The 26835-nt window shown below is 34.8% G+C and overlaps 1 protein-coding gene across 7 annotated transcripts in view; it reads left to right on the top strand.

The window, feature by feature from the left end:
- The window catches only part of VPS13D (vacuolar protein sorting 13 homolog D), a 113246-nt gene that overhangs the window by 45835 nt on the left and 40576 nt on the right, over nucleotides 1-26835 (top strand). For 4 of the 7 annotated variants that reach the window (XM_062593526.1, XM_062593525.1, XM_062593524.1 and 1 more), the window contains exons 40-65: nucleotides 340-381; nucleotides 1280-1385; nucleotides 1756-1908; nucleotides 2509-2644; nucleotides 3088-3135; nucleotides 5589-5739; nucleotides 6379-6589; nucleotides 7781-8028; nucleotides 8648-8839; nucleotides 9395-9521; nucleotides 10399-10541; nucleotides 10916-11046; nucleotides 11482-11657; nucleotides 11786-11909; nucleotides 12849-13084; nucleotides 13854-13962; nucleotides 14999-15162; nucleotides 15799-15907; nucleotides 17830-18009; nucleotides 18259-18375; nucleotides 18695-18844; nucleotides 19467-19616; nucleotides 20473-20569; nucleotides 21206-21354; nucleotides 25145-25279; nucleotides 25665-25832. In XM_062593526.1, the coding sequence (XP_062449510.1) occupies nucleotides 340-381; nucleotides 1280-1385; nucleotides 1756-1908; nucleotides 2509-2644; nucleotides 3088-3135; nucleotides 5589-5739; nucleotides 6379-6589; nucleotides 7781-8028; nucleotides 8648-8839; nucleotides 9395-9521; nucleotides 10399-10541; nucleotides 10916-11046; nucleotides 11482-11657; nucleotides 11786-11909; nucleotides 12849-13084; nucleotides 13854-13962; nucleotides 14999-15162; nucleotides 15799-15907; nucleotides 17830-18009; nucleotides 18259-18375; nucleotides 18695-18844; nucleotides 19467-19616; nucleotides 20473-20569; nucleotides 21206-21354; nucleotides 25145-25279; nucleotides 25665-25832 (3752 nt within the window). The remainder of the gene's footprint in view (nucleotides 1-339; nucleotides 382-1279; nucleotides 1386-1755; nucleotides 1909-2508; nucleotides 2645-3087; nucleotides 3136-5588; nucleotides 5740-6378; nucleotides 6590-7780; nucleotides 8029-8647; nucleotides 8840-9394; nucleotides 9522-10398; nucleotides 10542-10915; nucleotides 11047-11481; nucleotides 11658-11785; nucleotides 11910-12848; nucleotides 13085-13853; nucleotides 13963-14998; nucleotides 15163-15798; nucleotides 15908-17829; nucleotides 18010-18258; nucleotides 18376-18694; nucleotides 18845-19466; nucleotides 19617-20472; nucleotides 20570-21205; nucleotides 21355-25144; nucleotides 25280-25664; nucleotides 25833-26835) is intronic. The other 3 variants (XM_062593529.1, XM_062593531.1, XM_062593528.1) reach the window with 1 other exon arrangement.

Genomic DNA, 26835 nt, shown 5'->3' with positions numbered 1-26835 from the left:
TGTTCTTGCCATTTAACTGGAAAGAATTTTCTCCATAAACTATGAAGTGATCAGATTTAAGTCTCCACTGATAATGTAAGGAATATAGTCATCTGTTGTTATTTGGAAGAACATTGAATATGATCAACAATAACTTCTTCAAAAACATAACTGCCCATCCTTGGCTCTCCATCCTTGCCCCTATAAATTTCTGCTTAAATTATTGTTAATTAAATGCATGCTGCCGTGGGATGAGTAGGTCTCAGAACATGATATACCTGAACTTATCAGTCAAACTTTAGAGTGACAGCAAATAAATGCTGTGGAACACTTTAATTTGTATCTTACCTTTCCATCTAGCAGGTGATTTATTGGATGCGTCATCTTACTCTTTCTTTCCCAGTAAGTTATGTGTGAGCAGATTTTTATCTTCCTTTTTAAGTAATTATTGAGATTTGGTTTTTGTGAGTTTTTTTATTATTATTTTATTTGGCAAGTCTAAACACAGTGTTTTCAGTGACATAAAGTACTGCAGAACAGAAGAGGAGAGTAACACTTGTGGACTTATTAATATGTGTGATTGAAAAAAGTCAAATACGGTGGGTACTGTTTCTCGTATCAGGTTTTTGCAGTCCCCGGTATTTTAACAAAACCAGGTTACCTTTGGTTGAATTCAGATTATTTTCCTCACCTTTCTTTAGCAGGCTTTATCTTATGTAGGAGTACATTTTTACTTTTCAACCTTTAAGAAACCCCTTGAAATAGGGTGATGGGTAACTCTGAATTCATCACACGTAAATCTTACTTACGTAACAAAACATAAATCTTACTTAACTTAGCAGTAAATAGATATTTAATACTTTATGAGCATTTGAATATAGAAGAAATGTAGTTCAACATTAGTCAACTAAGACTGAGTTCTTAGTTGGGTTTTCTACATGTTATAACTGAAGGCCTTATGTATTGTAAGTCACAATAACAATTAATGAGATGTTAATTTGTTCCTTCATGTCATCAAACTCATGTACTTTCTTGTTTGCTTTCTGAGGGGGTATGTTTGTTCCTTTTGTTGGACTAAGGCCAACAGATGATGTAGAGGAAAGTTTTCTGTTCACTTTACCATTTCTGTAGTAGTGTAATTATTGATATTTTTAGTAATCTATTGTCCTGTTTCTTTTACCTGTTTTTCTTGAGTTGGTGCAGGTTATGGTTAACCACCCATTGTGTGTTCATTCTGTATCAACGTTTAAGGAATGCCTCTCACATAGATGTTTAGACATGTCTTTATTCTGTTTTACAGCTGAAATGAAGACTCCAAAACGTAGGCAGCCATTTGTGCCATTTGCTCTGAGAAATCACACTGGATGTACTCTGTGGTTTGCTACTCTAACTACAACCCCTACTCGGTAAGAAGCTGTTTTGAAATCACTTTGACAGTATTTGTCAGGCTTCTGTGGACCAAACTCCATTGTCTTCAGTTCTTCTGGGGGGAGGGGGGTGTTATGCAGAGGAACGTAGGCAATTCGGTCATTCTTAGTCAGGAGTGTTTTCTTTGGCAGTGAGATAGTTGTACTAGTAATCTCTAAGACTATAATACCTAAGAAAGAGATTTTTCAAGAGACCAGAGGGGATTCAAAAACCAGTGAGATGCACATTCATCATGTGATGCGTTAACTGTAGGATTTCTGTGAACTAGAGTATGCTTAAAAAAAACACCTGTACTCTACACCTGTAGTCACTTTGTCCGTTCATAAAATACTGTGATTCCCTTTACAGGGCTGCACTGTCTCACAGTGGGAGTCCAGGAGTTGTTCCTGAGGAAAATGGGGCTTTCCTGGATGATGCCCATAATGTCAGTGAGTGGCAAGAAGTTATCACTGGGGAAGAGATTCCATTTGAATTTGAATCCAGAGGGAAACTCAGACACAGGTGCAGGAACCAAACTGTGAGATGTATTTTGACATACTGACATGGAACTCGAGATCATAATTGCAAGGACACTGCCAGATATTAAAAAACAAAGTGAATATTTAATCACGCTTTAATATTTTGTCTTTAATATTGAAAACTCGTATAGAGTGAAATTGGCGATAGACTAGTAAAAAGCTCATTAATGTAAGTGGGAACAGTTCATAGATGTGAGTTGAGATTTGATCATTGAAAGCCTTTTAAAAAAGATTAGAGCCTTCAATTGCAAATCATATGTCATTTATTTGATAGGCCTATGGTTTGTGGGAGATTTTGGTTGAGCATGTGTTGTGTGAAGAACTAATTATAAATATTTAACATGGTTTTTATGATTGTTTATATCATTAATTATACTTTTGTATGTTCATTGGGGAGGTTGAAACAGTTGAATAAAAGTAAAATGATTTCTGCCTTTATCCATGAAATAGAAGTGGAGGTGTTTCACACTTAATGAGCAAAATTCTTTCTCCTTAATGTGGAGGCTATATTTGGTTTGAACTGCTTGGTGTTTACATTGTAAGACAATGATTAATAGCAATTTAACTTCATCTAAACCGATAGGCACACACATGATCTAAGAATTCATCAGTTGCAAGTCAGAGTAAATGGCTGGGAAGAAGTCAGTCCAGTATCTGTAGACAAAGTTGGAACCTTCTTCCGATATGCTGCACCAGACAAAAACACATCCTCTTCTACAGTAAGTTCTGATTTTGAGTGATAGTTTTCTTGCAATGTGTAATTTGTTGAGTAATTGTCTCTCTTAGACTTTGATCTTAAAGCAGCTACTGTTTGAGGGTTGTCTCCTTTCCAGTAAGCTCAGAGAGAGAGAGAGACTTTGGAAATGCTGTATTACTAACTGGCAGTTTTATACATAACGAAAATATGAACAGAGTAATCAGCAGCATTAGTCTACGCTTAGAGCTTCTAATGATGGAATCAGTATAGCAAGGACAGTGGCAGGTGCAGGGCGAGGGGGAGTTTGAACTAGTGAACTTCTGATATGTTTTTGAACTTGTGGAGAAGGGCAGAAAGATCAATGGAAGAATTTAGCTTATTCTTCTGCAATGATGTTCTGTGTTGCAACTCACAGTAACAGTGTAAAATGAACATTGGCAACTTTTTAATTTATTTTTCCCCCAGGTTGGAAGCCCAATAAGTAGAACAAATATAATACATCCACAAGTCTATGTAAGTACATATTTTCACTTTTTAAAGCTACATAAACAAAACTAGCGGAATTCTACAAGTGAACTGGCTTTTCTATCCTTATAGGAATTTTTCAATAGAATTGAAACAGAAGTCAAGCAAATAAAAGTTTCCAAACCAGAATGAGTATTTATCATGACTTAACATTCCTCACCAATGGGAGAATGAGTCTTAGATTTTTGTATGTGAATTCCAGCATATCAGCCCATATGTAGTTTTAGTTTGTTTCCACATTTGAAAGTGTGGTTTTCAGGACTGAAGTGACAATGACTCGAATACAGGAGACAAACATCACAGTAGAGGGGCAGCTAAGCGAGAAGAAAACATGAATGTTGTAAGAAAGCTCCACCATAGTTTTGAGTTTTGACAGGTATAAGTCATTAGTGACTGATAACTGTATAGGCTAATGTATTTTATTGTAAAGCAACTTTCTTGAGCACAAGTTGAGAGATGCTTTAGTACCTAGATATGTTCCATCTGCTCTTCAGTTGTGGCAAGATTGCTCAACTGCAGGTGTGTGTTGGGGAGGAGGCAATTGGTTTGTTTGGTTTTTAAGTCTAAGGGAGCATGGGTATTAGCCGTATATCCACATAATAAAACCAAAGGAAAATCAATGCAGTGAGTCACCTGCTTTCTTAAGTAATTTAGGGGTGACTTAATTACAAGTTATTTATTTAAGTACTTGGAAATAAGTGGAAATTTTTTTGGTGGGATACCTATTTTAATTCCTGTAAAGATCATACTCTGGTTGCAAAACGTGTTATGCAATTTTGGGTAAAAGATACTTTCAGCCTGATAATAGTGATATTTGAATCAAAATGTTTATGCATCAGAGTGCATGTCAGTTGTCTGACTGCTGAAACATGTGCCACTTTCCATAGCAGAAAGCTAATTTATATTTCTTGTCAAAATCTGAAGTGCTGAGATCTCAAAATCAACATGCAGACATATTAGCACGACAAAGTGAACTTCTGATACTAAAATCATGACCTTTAAATGCTAAAAGTCAAGCAGAAAATTCCGGTGGTCACTGAAATTAAGCTGTTTTGAAGAATATTTTTCACAGAGCTTATTGAATCACATTAATGCACAGATTTTGGAGACAAAACTTGGTAACAACCATCTAATTTTCCTGTTATTGTTGGCAGAGAAGAAATTGTTGGCTGTTTGTAAAGGTCTTCCTATACTCCACATCATTAAGGCTTCAAATTCACACTCTCAGAATTAATAAAATAATGTAATAGTAAGACTGTATATAAAGTGTGTATTTAGAATCTTTACAGTTCTTCTTTGAGCATGTAATACTTTGAAAAAGATACAGAGTTAATATTTAAAGTTATATTTGGATGGTTCATTGCACTGCGTTTTGGGGAGAAGACATTTATATAAATGTTTCCTGTAATCTTGATACCTGGGACCGGGGGGTGGTGGTGATGTTTTTATCCTCTTTGTTGTACTATGTTTTCATACTGCTTAAAGTTCTATTAGCCAGTTCTGGCAGTGTTGTTGTTTCATTCTTGTGTGGCTTTTTGGTGGCTTGTTTGTTTGTTAAGGGGAGTGGAAGGGTGTTAATATTGCTTTAAAAAAGATAGTGACGATTAGGATCCTGTGCCCCCTATCTGTTCCAGCACAACAGCAAGAACATAATCAGCATGTAGAGGGCACAGACACTATGGTGGGGGTGTTTTTTTTTTTTTTTTTTTAGTGAGTAGGGTTTTTTTGTTGTTCTTGCTTTTTGTTTTGTTTTTAATGTTGGGTTCTTGTTCGCTGGGTTTCTAGGATTTTATTAGTCTGTCTGTTTTTCAGTCCATAAACAATATGACTTTGTATCTTGATAGTGTTTCCAGAGGAAGAAATAAACTGCTTTAAAAGTTATTATAGGCCTTATGGTTATATACTGTGTATCTGGGGGGGGAAAAAAAGTGCATGTGATATATATCGAGGATATTGGGTTTTTTTGTTTGTTTTTTTTACTCTTTTTTTTTTAAAAAAAAGTAATGGTGGTCAAGTGAAAATGAAGAAACTGGGCATTAGTGAACAGTTTCTTTTTCTTTTTAAACTGGAAAAAGTATTTAATATGAAGAAGGCCCATTATATTGAGGAAGTGTCCAAAATAAAATCTGCAGGCACATTCCTATTTCCTAGAGAGTTGCAGCTCATTCAGAACGATAAATATAATTGGCCAAATTCAATCTCCAATCTGTTCCTTGGACTTTTATTTTTTTCAAACCATTAGTTTGGTGAGTCCAGATGAAATGCTTTTGAGTATTAAATGAGATACAGGATTATTAGTTATTACTATGAAATTGTTTACACTGCTGCTCTTGCACAGCTGACAAGTTTTTACTTCAGCAGTTACTGCTCCAAAATTAAGGCATCCCTCTTCTAGGTATAATTGTTACATGTATTTTTTAATTCTTCTAAATATCTTCTAGTTTTCTTCATTGCCACCAGTTCGTGTGGTATTTGAAGTTACCATGGAAGGTAGTGCTCGGAAAGTGATAACTGTGCGCTCAGCCTTGATTGTAAAGAACAAGCTGGAAACACCAATGGAACTAAGACTAGATAGTCCTTCTGCTCCTGACAGTAAGTTTTATAATATATTCATTCCCTACTATATGAAATCTCTAGTTACCTGCTGAAGAAGCTTCATCAACTGCTGCTAATGGATAACAACAAAGTAGACCTCCCTGGATTAGGAACGGCTAATGTTCAGAAGAATGTGATCAATGAGGTAGGCTAAAGAACCTAATAGAATTTTTCCTTACTGTACAGGTAGGTGGGGAGAGCTGAACTTGTGTAAAGAAGGGCCTGTATTTCTTCCATATGTAGCATGGTGTCTTTTAGCATTAGTCTCGCAGGTTTAAAGTGCATGCAAAGGTGCTGTCTTGTGTGTATATACTGATAATGTAATGAATGAGGTCTCTTCAGAATATACATTTTTAATTAAAGCAACCTAGAAAACAAAATTTAAACTCCTAGCAAATCTTTAGTCTGTTTTCAGTTTCAAATTTACACCCCTGGATTTATCTGCTGCCTGATTTTTAACAGGACTTGAAACAATGGGTTGATGTTTGAAACATTATTTCATTTTATAGTAAAACTCTAGCTACTTTATATTTGTTACTTTGAAGTTTTAGGACATGTATTATTTGAAAATCTTACACTTCTTTTCAGCAAAGGACCTGGTTTGATGTATGTATTTTGTTATCTGTTTGGTTGCAGAACCTGTAGTTCTTCCAGCAGTTATGCCAGGAGATTCCTTTGCTATTCCATTACATCTTACGTCTTGGCGTTTGCAAGCCAGGCCAAAAGGAATGGGTGTCTTTTTCTGTAAGGCTCCAATTCATTGGACTAATGTTCAGAAGACAGCAGAAGTATGTAGCAGTAAGAGAGAATGTCATTCAATGGAGTCTGAAAATAGCCGATTTTTCAGGTAATTAAGACCTAATTATTTTTCTGTAACTGTATTTTCCTTTTCAGATATGAAATAATAGAAAAGAAAATATTTAGAGATAAAAGCTTCTGCACTTTAATAGGATGCTTTGCTTGGTCACAAGTATAATAAGGAATCATTGAAATGTAAATACTATATTTCTGTAGGGCTCCTTGGAGCACATTTGATAGTACGTAATAGCAAATGTGCAAGACTACAGAGTAAGCATACTGTTATATTTTGTTATTTAATATACTAATATGTATTATTTAATATAAATATTTAATATAAAAAAGAAAATTTTAGAAAATTGAATGTGAACTTTTGTTAAATCATCTAGGCCATCTAACAGAATAATGAGTGGTTCCTCACAGTCCATTCAGTTTCATGCTTTCTCCTGAATATTCTGTGCTATATTCTAAGCCCAAAAGTGTTTTGGCATAATGAGGAGTTGATGCATTTTTAAAGTTGTCTGATATGATAGATTTAGGGATACCACCAACTTAGGAAATAGTTTGGACATTATGGAAGTTCCTTCAGGAAGCGACATTTGCATACTGTACAGATACTGCTGTTTGTCAATTTTATACTTCTTTTCATTGTATGCTATTTCTGAGGGTCTTACTGGGGCATAAACAAAAAGTTATTTTAAGTTAATTTTTTGGGGTTTTTTTTTTGTTTGTTTGTTTTTTTGCTTTAAATAATGAAAAAGTGAATTGTCTGATGGCCAAAACTAGGGTATGTGTTGGGAAGTAGGACATATTCAGCAGTTACTTCAAAGAACATGACTATAATTTACTTTCACTTTGATAGTTTAAAAAAATCTACTTTTAGCGATAGTTGATAACATTATTGTGAATTTCTAAAAGTAAGTTTTATAGGTGGGCATCAATAAAAGCAATTTAATGACTGAACAAAATGAAAGAGTGCTTTTGAGTGATTAAATGAATTCTTGAATTAAAGTCAGGATAATGCTGAAGTTTTCTTATTGTTACACTGTTATCAGAAAGGCATTATAAATACAAAATACCTCGTAATCAAGGTTTAAATTGATTGTGTGGAGAACAATTATAAGTGCTGTTCTTATCCTCTTGAAGATACAGCATGGCTCAGAGACAAAGTTAAATTATTCTGTGAGTTCATTGATAATGGATTTTTTTTTCTTTTAAATACACCTGTCTGTCTTCACAGGTTTTGTGTGGCCATAAAGAAAGAGAATTATCCAGATTACATGCCCTCCAGCATATTTTCTGACAGTGCTAAACAGATTTTCAGGCAGCCTGGGCATACTGTTTATCTCTTGCCAACTGTGGTAATCTGTAACTTGCTACCTTGTGAACTCGAGTTTTATGTTAAAGGGATGCCAATTAATGGGACACTAAAACCTGGCAAGGAGACAGCATTGCACACAGCTGATACATCTCAGAATCTTGAGCTAGGTAAGGTACTTCTATAGATATCACTCTCTGCTCCTGCTGGAGGAGCATCTCAAAATAACTATTTTATTATACAAGGAAATAGGGTACAAGAAATGGAAAATAAAATATTGAAAGTGTTATATGATGACTTCATTGGGTTACAGTGCAGCCAGTTCATTTGGTTGCATAGTTAATAATGAAACACATACATTAAAAAAAAAAAGTCAGTATTCTCGCCTTTTTCAAGATCTGTCATCTATCTTGTTTTGTTTCTGCTTGGGCTTTCTCCTGCTCTTCTGAGGGTGGGAACAGTGGAGATTGGAAAGAATAGTGATAGAGAAGGGAAAAGAAATAAGTCTCCAATGTTTGGATACTACTATTGTTATTTTTTTTTCATGACAGAAAAACACTGGTGTTGAGAGTAACTATAGAATTACTTTTTTCCAACCCTGGCTGGACTTACGAGGCCAAAAGCAAAAATCGCTCCTAAATAAAACTCCCTTACAAACCTTTTTTGCTGCTTGTGGCTTAAATTGAGGTGTAGATTTAAATTTAATCCAGGCAAACTGTGTGAAGTATTTCAGAATGACAAAGCTGTGTGATGATCAGAAGCCAATGTTTCTGTGTGTTCTTTTTTTAGGGGTATTGCTAGAAAACTTTCCAATCTGCAAAGAATTGTTGATTCCTCCTGGGACACAAAACTATATGGTACGGATGCGATTGTATGATGTCAACAAACGACTGCTAAATTTGACCATAAGGATTGTATGTCGAGCTGAAGGGTCTCTAAAAATATTCATTTCAGCACCGTATTGGTTAATCAACAAAACAGGTAAATTTACAGTTTTTTCTTTTATAACTATAATGCTGAACTTGGAAATGAAGATTTTGTTTAGTATTTTGTTCTAGCCAAATAGAGCTTTAAAAAACTACTTAAAAGGAATAAAAGTTGCAAGAAAGATTTTTGCTGTGCCAATAGCTTTTTCTTTAATTAATGTTATAACAGGTACTTCAATTGCTATATTGCAGTTTTTTTAATTTAAGCTAATTAATAGACTTTATCACTTTAAATAAATCAAACAGATTAGGTAAATTAAAAGGTGATTTTCAAAGACTGAAATGCCTTCAGAAACCAACAGGTCTTGAACCATAGCTACATTGCAATTATTCTTTGTTAACATCCATTGATACTGTCAGAGCTACAATAAGTACTTTTTTGCAAGAAGCAGATTCCATGGCTTGCAGCCCTTAAGCAGGTTAGACCAAGAATGAGAGAGAGAATTTTAGGTTGTTCTTTAATTTGAAGTAGCTTTAACAGTTCCCATTTTAGATTTGTGTGAAGTTTAAGTGTACTTTGACAGTTTGGCCTCTTTGTGTTTGCTTAAAGGATTACCGCTTATCTTCAGACAAGATAATGCCAAAACAGATGCTGCAGGTCAGTTTGAGGAGCATGAGCTTGCTAGAAGCCTCAGCCCACTTCTGTTCTGTTATGCTGATAAAGAACAGCCAAACTTGTAAGTAACGTGGAGAGAAGAGCAGGAAGGGGGAACCTTACAAAGTATGAAAGTAATTGGCAGAAGATCGGGTGCTGATATTTCAGTATAAATATCATGCAAGAAACCTTTCTGCCTTAAGATGACCTGCTAAGTAACTAAGTTTGTGAATATTAAAATGAGTGTTTTGGATATTTAGACATTTGCTGCTGAAAACTGTTTGGTTGGCTAATATATATAACTGCAGGCAGTTTTTGTATGTGTTTTGTATTGCTTTGTCTTTTTCCAAAGAAAATCCAAAGCCTTTGTGAAGAAATTTATGAAGTTGCATGAATATCTTTACTCAAACTGAGATTAAAAGAAAAAAAAAATAAAAAAATAAAAAAGGCATCCTAACCCTGAATGTTACAGAACTAGTAGCAGTCACATAGCAGAAAGTCCATGTGCAGCAGACCTGCTGTGATTCTGAAGTAAAAGGAAATTATAGGATTTTGGAAAGCGAGGTTTTCAGATGTTAATTAGCATCAAAGAGAGAACTTTTTCCAATTTACAGCCGAAGCAAAAAAACGAAACAAAACAAAACACAACTTTATTCCAAATTTTCTTTTTTTAAAAAAATAAAAAATAGTCTGCAAATGATGAATATTTAATTTTTTACCTGACCTAGTTACTGAATCTTCACTAATATGTTAAAAGGGTTCAGGAAGCCCTAAGAAAAATACAATGTAAGTGCAAAATGAATAACTGAAGAGGAGCTTAGTCATAGCTTTTAGTCTTTCTTTTATTATTAATACACAGATGTTCTTTTTAGATCTATGTATGTTTTTTATTATTAGTGTCATGTTGATATCTAATCCTTCATTTAATTCAATAAATTGTATTTTCTTCTTGCCCTTAGTTGTACAATGCGTGTTGGAAAAGGAATTCATCCTGAAGGCATGCCTGGCTGGTGCCAGGGGTTCTCCCTGGATGGTGGTAGTGGTGTAAGAGCCCTTAAAGTGATCCAGCATGGAAACAGACCAGGCCTCATTTATAACATTGGTATGTGCTGCTGGAAACATTGAGGGGGGAAGCTAAGACTTCCTGGTACATAGTATCAGTTGCACTAGAAACAGAAAGGAAAGGTTATTAAGGGTTTTTGAGGGTCCAGAGGAAAATGTTGAACAGAGTAGTATGCTAAGTCTGCTAGGCAGTCTAATTTTTAAGTCTTTCAGATTTTAATCACACAAAAAATTTACATTTTTTTTCTTTTCATCATTGTTTAAAATAATACGTTTCTAAGCAAGAGGTATGACAGAAACAGTGCATTTCAGGAACCCATTAAAAAGAAAACATACTATGTAAAATGTATTTTAGCAGATATATTTTGCTTTCTCTGGTAAATAATAACTTTATTTTTAACTTTTTATTGCTAGGTATTGATGTTAAAAAAGGCAGAGGCCGTTATATTGATACTTGCATGGTAACATTTGCACCCCGTTACCTGTTAGATAACAGATCAACCTACAAGCTTGCCTTTGTTCAGCGGGAGTTTGCAAGAGGTCAGGTAAGATGATTCCTTTCTGTCAAGGAATTTTGTCTGTGTGTCTGTATGTGGGCCTGTGTGCATTTCTTTTGGCCACATCAATGAGACTTTTTTTTTTTTTTTTTTTTTAGTGAAACTAATATCTAAAAGATATGACTGTGGAACGCCTGCCGTTCTTTTTCCTGTTTTGTGATGCTTGGTTCATGTTTTTATGAACCAAGGGAATGTTTATGTTACTATACTACATATAGTTAGTTACAGCATTTTTCTAAGCAAAACTGAATACGAAGATTATACTTTAAACTATTGTTGGTTGGTTATGAGACTCTCAGTATTCTGATTACCAGTATTCACCTAACAGGATAATTGCTGTGTTTATAGTTAACAGACGTATAGGTTAATACTATATTCTTTAATATTATAAAGATGTATTTATTTACCAATTTCTGTTACTAGGGAACTTCTAATCCAGATGGCTATATCTCCACACTTCCTGGTTCTAGTGTTGTATTCCACTGGCCACGTAATGATTATGATCAACTACTATGTGTGCGACTAATGGATGTTCCAAACTGCATTTGGTCTGGGGGCTTTGAAGTCAACAAGAATAACTCATTCCATATTAATATGAGGTAGTTACTCTATGTAAATCTTCTGTAACATAGTCCCATTTTCTAATATAAGCAGCTTTTTAAACACTTAAGATTGCAGCAATTCAAATCGGAAGCCTACCTCTCTTCTACTTGTTTTTCTTGTTCAGGGACACCTTGGGAAAATGTTACTTCTTAAGAGTAGAAATTACTCTTCGAGGAGCCACCTATCGCATTGCCTTCAGTGACACAGATCAGTTACCGCCACCTTTTCGCATAGACAATTTTTCCAAGGTAAAGACAAAAAAAAAAATCATGAAACTCTTTTTTAAAAAAATAAAAATAGCAGTTCTATACTTAAGCTAGGAGAGAGGAGCTGACTAGTTTGCAGAATGAAATAAAGGTAGCAAAAAGTATTGTAAAAAAAAGTTTTATATAAAACAATTATAGTTTTAGTACAAATTGCTGTTACTGAACTACTTTATCTTGTTCCAATAATAGTACTTAAATTGTGGCATTTGTCAGTGAATTAAAAGTCTTACAAGGAAGAGTATCATTAGTGATGAGAAAATTGTGGTGTGATGGTAGTTTGTAATGTCTTCTATGTTATATCCAGCGTGTGAATAACCTGTAAAAAGAATTCTGGCTACTGCTACCACTTCCTTTTTGTCTGTCTGTGGGCTTATTTTGTAGAACATGCATATGCCTTGTTTTCTTCCTCTCGTTTCAGACACCTCCTTCCTTGGTGTCTAGAACAAAAGGCATTACTGAATCAGAAATAACAAAGATGAGAAATGAGGAAACAAGTTCCATGATAGTGATTATGGAAGTCAGAGATCTTACTTTGCATGTTTTATAATAACTTGCAGTCTGGCTTGTGATCAGAGCAGCAGGCTGAGTTCTTAATACTATTCATTCTTATTCTAAATTTTGATACCAAGTTTTTAAATAAAACTTGGCAAGTCTCCTAATCTTGATTAGGAAGGTTGGAGATGCTACTATGGGCCTGAAGACATTTTAAACCCTGGATAATGAATAAAAACAAAAGCGATACTCCTGGTCTCTTACAGACTATCTTTGAGACCTAAATGAAAGTAAGTACTTCTCAGGAGAAAAAAATGAGGTGAATGCGTTTTAGTCATTACCTACTGAAAAATGAGCAAATGATAGCAAAAAGTCTTACTGATTAAGAACTTCTATATGAAGTAAAATCTTCTTTCATAACTGTTACAGGTGCCGATTGTTTTTAATCAGCATGGTGTTGTTGAGCCAAGACTATATACGGAAGTGAAGCCCATGACCTCTCTGGATTATGCATGGGATGAACCTATTCTACCACCTTTTATAATGCTGACAGTTAAAGGGGCAGGCTCCTCAGAAATCATCTGCAGCATGAATGACTTTCAAGATAGCAAGCAACTTTATTACGAAAACTTCATTTATATTGCTGCTACTTATACCTTCTCAGGGTAATCCCTTATATATTGCATTAAAATATTTTGAATGCTGATTGTGTTCTCTAGGCTATAAGTTATTACTCTCTTAACAGTTGCCATTTTACACCTTTTGTAAGTATTCCATATGCAGCTAAACTTTTGCCAACCTGTAGCTAACAGAAGGAGTGCCAAAATTCAGAAGAAGAATCAGGGAGTCGCTAAGTTGTATATATTGTCTTGTTTGGCAGTTGTACCTTTTTAGCTTCACAGAAGCAGCCTGTCATTGTTTGTTTTCTCACACAGTGAAAAGGATTTAACACTTGGCATCTGCAGTGACCTCTCTGCCCTTTAGAAGAACAAGGATACTAAGGGTCTCACTTTGGAATTTGATTTTATTTGGTGGGTTAAGAGCTCTGTCTACAGGACAATTGCTTATGTGATCTATGTGTGATTTTTCAGCTTGTACTAGTTTATATGCTAGTGAAAACAGTTGCAAAAAAGATTTATTATATGCTTTAGTCTTTTCCTCAATATACGATAGAAAACTTTCTTTTGAGTTCATGTGATTTGGCCATTCAGTTCTCATTGCTAGCAGTGAGAAACCAAGCTCCTTTTAAAAGTGCACTTAAATGGACAACTTGCACTAATAATGCCAGAAGTAAGGGAAAGCAATATACACAATTGTTTGATTTGACTGTAATGCAGAGATAAGCTTCCTTGGTTGCTTTTTGATACACGTGTAATTTGGTCTACAGAAGAAGCAGCTGCTGTGAATAAACATAATGTTTTCTTGATGTTCTAGCTTACAGGAAACAACTGTAAGACCAGTTGCTTCAAATAAAGATGCTGCATATGCAGAGCTTGTCCTTGATGTTTCTCCGAAGACGCAACGGGTTGTACTGAAAAAGAAGGTACCAATATAAATATACTGGAAAAAGAGGGGGATTTTTTTTTTCATGTTAACTTTTTAAGGATAGAGATGGAGATAAGAGTGTATTGAAATGGAAAAGATATTAGCAGTTCAATTTCTTGAATTACAGTGGTGATTCGTATCATCCATTGACCCAGTAAAGTAGAAAGTTTTTAAAAAAATACTTGTGAATACTAGAATGCACAGTCTGCAATAAAGTGGAAAAAGGAAATTGTGTCACAGAAGTCACTGAAGAACTATGTTAGGATATCTATATGCAATGTAGGTGTGATAGTTTGTGTAGGAAGCAACTGAATGTCAATAGTAAGAAAATTACACTAATGTTAGGAAAAGGAGATGGTCAAAGGTCAGATCGGAAGATGAAATAGATACCTTTTTTTTTTTTGCTTGAAGAAAGGCTAGAGGAAAAGAGTACACTGAAAGGTCAAATAAGGAAGGGTGGAGCAAAAGAAGTGGCAGAATATCAAGGGAATGTTTAAAGGACAAAAGTAGGATTCTTGTGAAGAAAAGTTGAGTACTTTTCATAAATATCAAAGAGAAGGAAACATGGAAGTGGCTTCCAGCATAAGCGTGAGAGAAAAAGGAATCAGAATAAAAATAATGGGAAACATTGTAGATGCTTCCAGGACAGTCAGCCAAATACGGTAACTGATGATGTAGACTCTAATGAAGTTACAAGGTATGGCACACTTTGGTTTCATTGTATGGTAAGTCTTTATTTCTGGAGCTATTAAGAAATAAAAGCTATATTTAAATATTGTTGAGATAAAAATAGCTTGTTAATATAGCTCTACGTCCAACAGTACTACTATGTAAGCTGTATATTCGTTTGATACTGTAGTTGGATTAAAATACTTTTTTATGAACAAACTTCTAGTTCAGTGCTATGAAGTTAAATGTATATACAAGCCATTCCAAGGATTATAATTTAAAGCATCTTGATGGCAAAACAAAACAGAAATATTTTTCTTTGTACTGCTTTGTAATCATTTAAATACTAAATTTTTATTCAACAGGAGCCAGGAAAACGATCACAGCTTTGGAGAATGACTGGCACAGGAATGCTTTGCCATGAAGGTTCTTCAGTTCCTCATAATCCCCATAAACCTTCTTCTCCTCGATCTATGGACTCTTCTATGATTTTAGATATTGCAGGTCTGGCAGCTGTCACAGATAACAGGTGTGGCATGTGGGGTTTATGATTAACCAATGTTAATAGTTAATAAACCCAATCATCTGATTAAGTTGTTAATATCTGTACAGCGTTCAGTAATTAAACAGCTGTGGATATTTAAAATTCGAGTATTAGGGATGACTTAGCAATAAAGCTGTGAAATGTGTCTGTATCTCTAGTGTACAGGTATATCATCTAGTAAGTTCTGAGATAATTCTTTTAGTCTCAAAACAATGACTTGTGAGCAAGTGTCAACCATCAAAACTGTTTTGAAGCAGTGTCAGCAAATATGCCCATTACGGTATGGGTTGGTAGTCTAAGTAATTCCCAAACAGTTTTGAAGTATCTCTGAAAGCATACTTAACACGATGTTCTCTGAATAAAGAAAGAAATTACTCCAAAGGCATGTGGAAATGCTAGATCTTACCTAGCTTTATGAGCAGATCTTATCACTTTTGTGACTCAGGGATATATTTTAAAGCATAACTAATAATGTATTTTCAGCAGCAGATTTTTAAAACAGCGCTTGAGAATATGTAAACAAGACTGAACAAAGTTAGAGCAGATGTTTTTAATTAACACCTCAGAAGAGCAGAACTGAGGATTTAGAAACCTCTAGTTCTTGGTATGCGTTTGTTTCAGGTATGAGCCCCTGATGTTGAGAAAGCCTGATCGACGGCGCAGTACTACCCAGACATGGAGTTTTCGTGATGGGAAGTTGACCTGTGGTATTCATGGACTTGTTGTACAGGTTATATTTTGAATTTGTTTTGACCTGTTCCTGAGATAAACAGTTGAGTCGTTTGGGCTTGGTATTACAGTGAGTTATAAGCTCTGAGGCCAAATTTCAGGATAGAAAAGAGACCAGACTTCCAGAAATAGCTTAAAGTATTTTGAATTGATGTTCAAGTGTTCTTATCAATTACAAATAATTAAACATCTTGCACTATTAATTTGCAAGTAAAAAATTAGAAAATTAATGGTATATCACTGCTGAAAATAAACAGCGAAATGATAAATAGGCACTGGATATTTGCACACATACACAAATCTGAAAATGCTGTGGAGTGCCTATTAGTATCACTGGGTGAAAGTCAGACTTGCTATACCTAGCACTTCTCAGAATCATAGCTCTAAGATTTTAGTAATGAGATATTTAAAAGTAGTTTGAACTGTTTGTTCTTTCTTTGTGTTCAAGGAAAACTGGCATGCAAACAGCTAATATTTGTATACGACTTGATAGTTCGGCTTACTGGTAGTAGAATTTGTAGGCACAGAAAAATGGATTGCTCTTGGGAATCATAGCACTAAATGTCAAAGAATGATGTTTTTATTTTTAACTGTGTTTCCACCATATTGATCCGTTGTTTGCAAACAGAAGTTGAATATATTATCCTACATAAATGTATTGCTTGTTGAGTGAAAATGTGAAAATGTGTTCAATATTTTTTATAATAGAACATTACAAATAATATGCAAGCTATGCAATGAGAATCAATCCTAAATCAGTGAAAAAACGTACTCTCATAGTAAATACATTAGATCCACGATGAAAGAATGTCTGTTATGCGAACTATGACTCTGGAATAGATCTGTAAGTTACAATATAACAATCAATATCACTTTGCAAATTCTGTAGTTAGGACAAGATCTATCAGGCTTCCTTTTTTATTGTTCCCAAATTCTTTTTAATTTGTTGGTTTTTTTTTTTCCCTCCAAAATGCTTACTCAGATATTTGTTCATTTTAAAGCAACAAAGCAACAACAAAATAGCAGCAGCTCAGTCATGTTGCTCACTGTGTAATGACTGAACAGTATGTACATGTTCTGAAAGTGAAAATATCCTGGCAATAACAGTTCTTAAGTTTCAGATACTCGTTTTGATGTAACCAAAGAAGTAAAAGTATGGAAAATACCCTTAAGGTTTCACAGTATCTTTAAGGCTGCATTTGTAGTTATATTCTGATTAATGAATTTGATACTCGTAAAAGATGATTCCAGCCTCCTGAATAGGTACAGGAAGGACAGCAGCAATGCAGTCATGCCACCTATGCCACCTTTGATGTGTTTCAATTCTAATACCAAGAAATAGTTCTAGAGATGAATATTTGATTTTGTCCCATGGTATTGTGATTTGATCACTTTGCAGTTAAATTACTGCAGCTTAGTATGTCACTGCTTGTCAGTTTGAAGCAACTAAAAAGCCCTACATCCCAGTGTTGTTACTGAGAAGAGTTAGAAAAGGTTTATATTCTCATCTTATTTGCAAATCTGGACTTCATCTTTTATGAAGCTTTCTATCATTTTGAAGAACTTCTCAGGAAAAGCTGCCAGTGTTTGATCACAATGTGATAGTTTTTGAACACATAGGAGGAATAGTTACTTATTGATCTTGGCTATTTCTTTTAACTTCCCAACTGATTAAACATGAGTGACCAGAAGCTTTAGTAATATCAAGTAAAACTGCTACTAGACTGTTCTTCTCTTAGTTCTGAAAAGTTGGAAATGCATTATTACCCTTACTGGAAGGTTGCTCATATCAGTTATTAATTTTCTTCTCCAACTGTGGAAGAAGAAGAGAAAAGTAAAATACACTTTTAAATTAAATATAATTATCTGAACCCTTCACCTATCAGTTTTTTGGGTTTTTTTTTTTTTTTTTTCTTTCTCCAGGCAAAAGGAGGAATACTAGGTCTTTACGATGGAGCAGAAGTTGTTCTTGGTCCTGATACTTCTCTTGAACTTTTGGGGCCTGTTCCCCCTGAACAGCAGTTCATAAACCAGAAGATGAGGCCTGGGTCAGGAGTCCTAGCTGTTAGAGTCATTCCAGATGGACCAACTCGAGTTCTACAGGTGAAGCTCTTTCATTAACTGGAATATCTTCCATTATTTGAAATATCTCTATAATGTATCTTTAAATCCTTACTAAGATGTTAAATTTATAATGATATAAAGGGGAGATTCTTATGAAAAAGAGAAATAATTACAAGGAAGATTTTCACTATATTTACTTTTAAAAAGATTAATTTCATAATGTAGGGCAGTATAGTTGTTATTTGCAGATAAGAAAGTGATCATAGTAATAATTTATTTGTTTATTAGATAACAGATTTTAACCAACGTAGAAATGATCGTTTATCCTGTGAAGGAGATGAATTTCCAGTTACAGAACAAGATCTACGCAAGTTAAAAAATCCAGATACAGAGCAGGAATTAGAAGTAAGATATTACAACTAATACCTGTTTATTATTTTCTTTCTAGTATTTTGCTCTCTAGCTTTTAAGAGTTATTTCATTGGTTTTTCTTTTTTCTCCCATCATGATCTCTTGTGATGAATTTATATCATTTTTTTTTCTGCTAAAATTCCTCATTCTTACAAGCTGGATTTAAATGTCTGAGACCTCTTTATTTGAAGACTTCATCAGGAATGAGCTGTTCAGCATTTTTGGAGATGTGTTAAAAAAAAATGTCGTCTTTGCAGAAATATGTATTCATTATCTCTGGTATTTTTTTCCTCTCTAAATATTATTTTCTCAGGTGCTTGTGAAACTGGAAGGAGGAATAGGATTGTCTTTAGTCAACAAAGCCCCTGAAGAGCTAATATTTGCAAGCCTCACAAAAATTAATGTCCACTACACACAGCTGTCAACAAGTCAGGTGCTAGAACTTAGTGTGCAAGATGTACAGGTACTTGTCATTTTGAGACAAATTTATTTGTTTTGGGGTCTTTGGGGTTTTCCCCCTCAAAATAGGTTTGAAAAATGTTCAAAACTATTACTGAGACTGAAGTTCTTAAAAGTTGTGCCTTCAGATTTGTTTTCAGTTTGGTCTTTCAGATTCAGAAGTTAAACTGAAGACTGTAAAACTCAATTTATTTAAAAACAAAAAACTCAAAAATATTTGAATTCTTTTCCCAACACGTAAGATTTCCTTGGAGGAAAAGTGCGTATTTTTGTAGACAAAATAGACCAGTCAAATCTAGAACTAGCTTAACTCTTCTGTTGTTTAATATTTTTGATGATGATTTTTAAAAAAAGAAGCCTAAATCAAACTACTAAACTCATTATTATTATCTATTTTATGTGTTGGTAGCTGTAGTGATTTGCATAATGAAGGGTATTTCTGAATAGTTTTTGGATGGTCTTGTATTGATTAATAGCCAAATATGTTTGATATCTCCCTGGCTCAGGAGGCATGGATAACTCCTCCCCCCCGCCACCAATGTTTTAAGTCTAGAGTTAAACAGCAAAATCAAGCCTCTTCATTGTCACCTACTCCAGTTCTTTTATCTGGCTTGTTCACTCTGTAGGTAGACAACCAACTCATGGGCACCACACAGCCTTTTATGCTCTTTCTGACACCTAGGATGAGTGAAAATGAGACCATTGAGACTGGACCTGCAGTGCAAGTAAATGCAATGAAATTTCCCAGTAAAAATGCACTGACTGATATATACAAGGTAAACTGCAATCTTTGATTGTTACCATGCAAATATTGTTCTGTTAATTGACTTTGTCTGTTCCTAATTTATACTGGTAGTCTGCATGAAATCAGTTGTGTAAATGCACTTCATGTTGAATTAATACTGGGGCTTAAAGGACACTTTATTCATCCTTCTCATGTTCAGAATGTTTAAAGTTATGTTTATGAGTGATGAACTGGATAATAAGTATGTTTTTAAAAAAAAAATATAACAAATTAGGCTAGAACTCTATTTCTTCATGTCTGTGATTTACTCTTCAAGCTGACTGTTCTCGCCTTAGAGCTGGTAGGTAACCTCGTAGCAGAGTGAGCCAGAATATCTGTGCTGTGCTTTTTCATAAGTTGCATCTCTATGATAAGCTGTCATCGTGCAGCATAATACCATAACTGAGGCTATCCATGTTATTTAGAATATTATCCACCAGCTGTAAAATGCATTGTAAGGGTGAAACTGAGTTGGTTATCAAGACCTAGTTTATCGCTTGGAATCTTCACACTCGTGTCATGATACCACTTCCAAAAAAAAGAAAAAAGAAAAAAGGTGATTTCAGTGTTAGAATCCAGGTAAAAATCCAATGCTGAAGTGTTAGTATTAGATAGCAAAGCACAATACATTCCAAAAAGGAGGTGGGGGGCAGGGAAAGCATCACAGGTTGCAGCTAACAGTAAGTGAAGAAAACTGCTAAAGACAGTTTGGTGGTGGAAATCTTATTACAAATCCATTACAATGAAAATAATCTATTGAGGTAGAACAGTGTGTCCTTTTTAATATCTTATGTAGATCATATTTCTAGTATTCGTACTGTAAACTGAGATTTGTTTATCTCTTGTAGCATCTGATGATCACTGCTCGGAAGTTCACAGTTCAAATTGAGGAGAAATTGCTTCTAAAGTTATTGAGTTTCTTTGGCTATGACCGGTCTGAATCAGGTATGATGTAAAATTATAAGGACTGGCTTTTCAATATGCAGAGTTATTATCATCATTTTTGCATATAAAATTAAGTTCAAAATGCCTTGCAAACTATGTTAGGAGGTCTTTACATGATTGGAAACTTTCACTTTTAAACAATGAGCAAAAAAAAGAAAATGGAAAGCTAATGTCTTAATGGCCTGTGCAAACTGTTCATGTAATATTGTGTTAGTTACAGTATTCAGGCAATGACTCATGTAACAGCGTTGTCCTTGTACGCAGGGGCTGAGCTGAGCCTCTGCAGAAAGGAGTTTAATGTTGATCTTACGTTCCTGTATCTGGGTTCATCTAAACTGGGATAAAAGAAATTTAATTTAGGAAAACACCTTAGTTAGTAATGTTTGGTTTTAAACCTTATGCTAGAAATTGGTTCTTTGTTCATTTGTTTCTTGAGAGATTGAGTCAGATTTGAAAAAAAAAAATTTTTTCTGGAGCCTCAAAGATGACTTTGATGTCACTAGGCATGGGAAATTTTGCTGGCTACACTAGCAGTAACATATTTGTACAGGAAAAACTCGTAACTCTTTATGAATTGTGCATTCATGTCTATTCATATACTTGTATATAATCTGTTTTGGTTATATCTGGATGCAGAGGTTGAAAAGTACGATGAAAATCTCCATGAAAAGGTTGTTGAACAAAGTGGAGGCCAAAAGCGATACTACTTTGAAAATCTCAAAATTAGCGTGCCCCAAATAAAGTTGAGTGTCTTCACTTCCAACAAGCTACCTTTAGATCTCAAGGTAAGCCACTGCTTTCACAGAATGTGGTTCCAAATAAAGCTATCCTATTGTAGGAGGAAAAGGGAACACAAGCTTTTAAAATCTGATACTATTAATTTCTATTTACATGGTATTTTGTATGCCGAAACATTCTCGCAGCTGTTTCAAAACAGAAAACTTCTCTGCTGATTGTTCTTGCCATTGTATGCATTTTGGTAACCCTTCATCTTCTAGTCTAAAAGAGCATGCAGTTTGCTTTTGTTTCTCTGCTTTTTGAATTGAGATCTCCTCTGTAATAGTCTTTTATTTCTGTTATTTCAATTGCAGCATAGCCTACTGCACTTAATTGCTTAACTGCTTTACAAAGGATCTTAGTAGTAGCGTGAAGAGACTTAAAACATAGAATAGTGTGGGGGTGATAAGGTAAGAGTGGAGTAAGATGAGAAGTGACTGAACTTAGCAGATATGCAGGAAAAGACAGTTGAATGTTTGCATGGAAGGAGTATTTCCTCATTAAATTTGGAATGTTTGCACAAGCACTCTTACTTGGTTCAGTGTTAATGTGAATTCATATTGAGTGTGGGCTTAGAGGTGGAAAACCTTGTCCTTTTCATGGGGTAATATATGTTCTGGCATAGTTCTTCAGGTAAACCAGGGTTTCTAAATTTATCAATGACTGAAGTGAAGTGGACACATAATTACAGCAAGAAAATAATCTAGTCCAGTGTTCTCAGCTTGTGCATTGGGACCTTTTGGGCACATTAAGGTAACAACAGTCAGCAGTGCTCCGGTTCCCCCTAAGTGTTAACAATCAGGAATATTCCAGTTGCCTCTGAGCTAATTTGTCTGATTTCCTCTAAGAATGGGAGTTGATTAAAAGTGTGTGTGTGTGTGTGTGTGTGTGTGTGTGTGTGTGTTTGGGTAAAAATATCTCATGCAGTTAGTTACAGTTAGCAATCACTGTACCCAGTGTGGAGGAACTGAGTGGTCTTATTTAAGTTGTATTTTCAAAAAAGTTGGGATACTGATAAGGCCTCTTTGTCCTTGATATTATAGACATTAGTATGTTCATGCTTTAAAAGAATCGCAATTTTATTGAGAGTGTATCATGGAGTCTTACCTGGGATGACCTAGAATGCCCTTCAGCCTGCACTCTTGTGTAGCTTTTAACAAAAGCTTGTGCAAAGGAAGACAATTTAATAACAAGCTGTAATTGTTCTTTACATTCAATAATGCCTTGGAAGTTTAGGATTTTTGCATGTTAGCTTTAACATAAGCACGCTTATCATCCAACTGTTTCTACATTTGAGGAAGTGGTAAGTAGAGAATAGCTTGTCTTGTGTGCTTTAGTTAGGAAGAGAAGTTTTTCCAAAAGCATGCACGCACTCAGTAGACAAGGCTGGAGTTCAGTTGAGCATTTACTGCCTTTTTACAGGTTTTATGTAGGGCTTTTTTATTGTTGTTTTTTTTTCCTTTTTTGAGGGAAAATGTTGAAGTATTTTATGCTTTGGGGGGGGGGGTTGTCTTTAAGAAGCTGGTGGTGTACTGCCTTTTTAGATTTTTCCATCACCTTTAGAAAAAGATACAGACTGGCAGCTGCCAGCGTTGTTCTGAAGAAAAACGTACGTGTGTGCGCGTGTATGTATTTCTAATGATAACAGGCACTGACTGTATTCTGTATATTAACTTTCACAGAAGGAGTTCCATTCAGTTCCACAGGAGAATTCAGGGTAGGAGGGAGAGCATAATCACAGTAGAGCCTTTGTAGAAGTTTTTCTAAGCACCTCAAATGATTTTGGAAGGTTTGGACATTGCTGTCTGGTAATGTGGTACAGACAGATTATTTTTATTAGGTACCAGTATCAACAAAGTTGCCTTATTTAATATCTGATAATTAAACAGGAAATTACTTCCTACCCAAGTGAATAATGAGGACTGTTCTAGTTAGTCAGTCATCCATTTGCTGAAAAAATAAATAGGTCCTTTCTTACAGACATGTAATTTACCGTAATTGCCTGCAGATGGCAGAAAACCTCACATTAGGTACTACCAAACATGCTCCACTGATCAATGTAGAAAGATGCAACACAAGTGTCAGGCTTCTTGCCATCTTCAGTATTCTTGATTTTAGAGACTATGCAGATACCATTATTATCAAGAACTGAAATAGAAGTGATCTTTTCTGTTTCTTTTTAAAAAGCTAATTTTCTTGTTAATTTTTCCGGACTTTGGAAATATATATCATAACTCTGGACAGTTGGGGAACAGTGTTGGGGGCTAATAGTATGAATTTGTCTTGTGGAAAATTATCAAAGACCACCAAGTTTAGTGGTGTTTTTTGGGGGGAGTACGGGGGGAGGGGGAATGCCTGTCCATCTTTCTGTCCAGCAGGCATTAACATTAAAAGTATTGATACTTTTGATGCATTTAAGTTTTAAGTATGCAAGAATTACTATTGAGAATTTTTTTTTCTTTTTTACCAAGGGTGAGGTCAGACGGGTTGTGTTTGTCAGTCAAGATGATATACATTAATTTTGAAGTTAATGACACATTTTCTGTACACTTTGAATTGGCAAGTCATATCTGAATGTGTCAGATAGTTGTATTCTCAAAAAACTGACCTAATCATTCAGTTAAATATCATAAATGGCTCAATGGAAGCACTCATAAAGAAATTATCTTTCTGTAGCGCTCTCGTGGACATTTGTGGGTGATAAACAAAGCACTGAAGTAATTTTAGAGGTTGTGGAAGTATCATAATGTTTTTGATTCCTTCAGAGCCACCCTGCTGTGGCTACTCAAATGTTGCCACAAGTTACTTCTTCCCTCTTCTTTTCTTCTGTTATTTTTTTTGTTGTTGAGGGAGCAACATAGCAGTGCTGTATTTGCAGTATTTAATACGTTGTGTGCGTGGAAGATGGTGTGTATGTAAAAAGTTGTGATATGACTTTAAAAACTGGAAAATACTGGAAAACTGCAAAAATCTGTTTCACAAGAATATTTGGTTAGAAGTTACTTATTTGCGCTGTTTTTAAGGGAGAACGATGGTTAATTTAAAGCAGCTTGCAAATACAGCATTATAGGAGATTTGTTTCTTTCATTCTCAGTTCTGCTGTGAATACCTAGTCAATTAGATTGTATTTTGTCCTCTAGTATTTGCTTATATATAGCTTGTCTGCCTTAAATACAGCTTTATGGATAGACAATATGAGGTGTAGATGGCCCATGTGCTTATTACTATTTTCTTCCTTGGAAATAATTGAAAAAGCTAGTTTTAAAGAATGGCAGTACACCAGATAACATTGAGAAACAGGCCTCGAGTTTCCAGGATATTGTGTAGGTTATCCCACCTCATCATGATGCTTAATCCATTCATAGCGTTCTAGCAAAGTGGAAAACATTCAATTTTATCTTTACTACATAGCAAGATTTTTTCAGCCTCAAAATTAGAGTTCAGTTTAGTAGAACATTTGAACAAGATTAACGAAGTGCTAAGCATGGAATCTTAAATGCTTTTGTTTTGAAGTATGGATGTCAGCTGCAGGAGATGAAATGCATAAAGGAAGTGCATTTAATTACTAAGTATTGAACAAATGGATTTCTAATAGCTGTGTCATTGCCTATATGTAAAAGGTTTATGGAATGATTGCTTTCTATTTCAAATAATCCACATGGCAGAGGGAAACTATTTTAGCTGCTTCTGATTGTTTTTCTTTGTTACACAATTAGGAATAAGTTTGTTTGGGTGCTGTGAATGAGAAATAGAGATAAAAATAAAAGTAGTGAAATAGTAATATCTTTCCTTAATTAGGCATTGAAAAGCACACTAGGATTTCCTCTAATCCGATTTGAAGATGCTGTGATTAACCTGGATCCTTTCACTAGGGTCCATCCATATGAAACACGGGAATTTATCATTAATGACATTCTGAAACACTTCCAAGAGGTAAGTGTCGTATGGATTTTACTTTGGCAAAGGCTGAACTTCTCTTGATTTGAGGCCTGTGCTGGTGCAGGGGGAACTATTTCCTGAATACTAACTGAAGCGTTCGTGTTGTATTACTGTTTCGGTATACTGAGAAATAGCATCATATACTTCTATTCAGAATACACTTCACTTTAAGATGAAAGAATTGTTATCTTGCTGATATTTGTGTGTTGATTTATAGAATCTCTTTATTTCTCCAATAAAACCTTCCATCTGTTTTTGCACAGGCTTCTGTTGCAGAGTGATGGTGGGATTTGTTTTTGTTTGGCGGTTTGTTTAATCAATATTGTTGGTGTTAATGTGGTCTAGAAGTGATACTCCACCTTTCCATATGATTTTACAGGAGCTGCTTAGTCAGGCAGCAAGGATTCTAGGTTCTGTGGATTTCCTTGGCAATCCCATGGGTCTATTGAATGATGTTTCAGAAGGTGTTACTGGACTTATCAAATATGGCAATGTTGGTGGCCTCATAAGAAACGTCACACACGGAGTATCAAACTCTGCTGCAAAGGTAATAATTATGACATTAGAGTTTGTTTTAGGAAAAAAAAGCTAAAAATAATTAGGTAATAGATGGAGTAGAATTATTGACTATTTATTTTAATTTACATATATCCTCTTTGTCTTGTAAAAATTGTATTTGAAGCATAGATTTTTGAATGCTTGCTTACATGCTTTAGGGATGCCAAAAGGCCTGCAGGAGTCAGTGAAGCTACTCAAGGCCATTACTATCTATATGGATATGTTTGGCAGATTAAATGCAGTAGTTGGTGCCATTTTAGTTCTCACTGGTTAAAATGTGGCATCACCTTGTACATGCAAATAAACAAAGCTATATTGGTTATTGAAATTCTAGAATTGGAATTTTGGAGTATTTAAAGATTGTTTAGTATGATACATTAAATCTATCGTTTTACTTTCAGAAACTAGTTAAGCTGATGTAAATTCGAATTATTTACATTATACTAACTTTTCTTGAGCTTTAATTTTTTTTCTGTGGTGCTTAGCAACAAATTCTGAAGCTATTAAGATATATATGTAGCAATTTTTTGCTTACTTACTATTTGCATTTGTTATTTATTCAAAAAAGTCATTAAATCAGTATGTAGTCAATATATATGTGCATGTGTGTGTATGTACAGGTGTGCATATGTATATATATATGTATGTATACACACACACACATAAAAATGTTTGGTCTTTCTGGGTAATAGTTGAGAGAATACTATCACATGAGTGTTAATTAATTGAAAATACCATCTTTGGTGCCCAAAAATAGGAAATGGTTTTGGTTGTGATCGGTGTTGTGCTTGCTACTGAACAAATGCATGTTGACTTGAACAAAAAAAAATTTTTTTTGTATTTTTCATTACATGGTGTGTCTTCACATACTGTAAAAAAAAAACAAAAAAATCCTTTGTGATTGTGGACAGAACTGGAATAATGTTTCCTTCACATGAAGGAAGGATTTAAAAGGATTTTCACTGATGCTGTCATTCCTAAGTGTAGGAAGT

The sequence above is a fragment of the Rhea pennata genome, chromosome 22, assembly GCF_028389875.1.
Source record: "Rhea pennata isolate bPtePen1 chromosome 22, bPtePen1.pri, whole genome shotgun sequence".
Classification (NCBI taxonomy): Eukaryota; Metazoa; Chordata; class Aves; order Rheiformes; family Rheidae; genus Rhea; species Rhea pennata.
The sequence above is the reverse complement of the archived record's forward strand: the minus strand, read 5'-3'. Positions and strand labels throughout refer to the sequence as shown.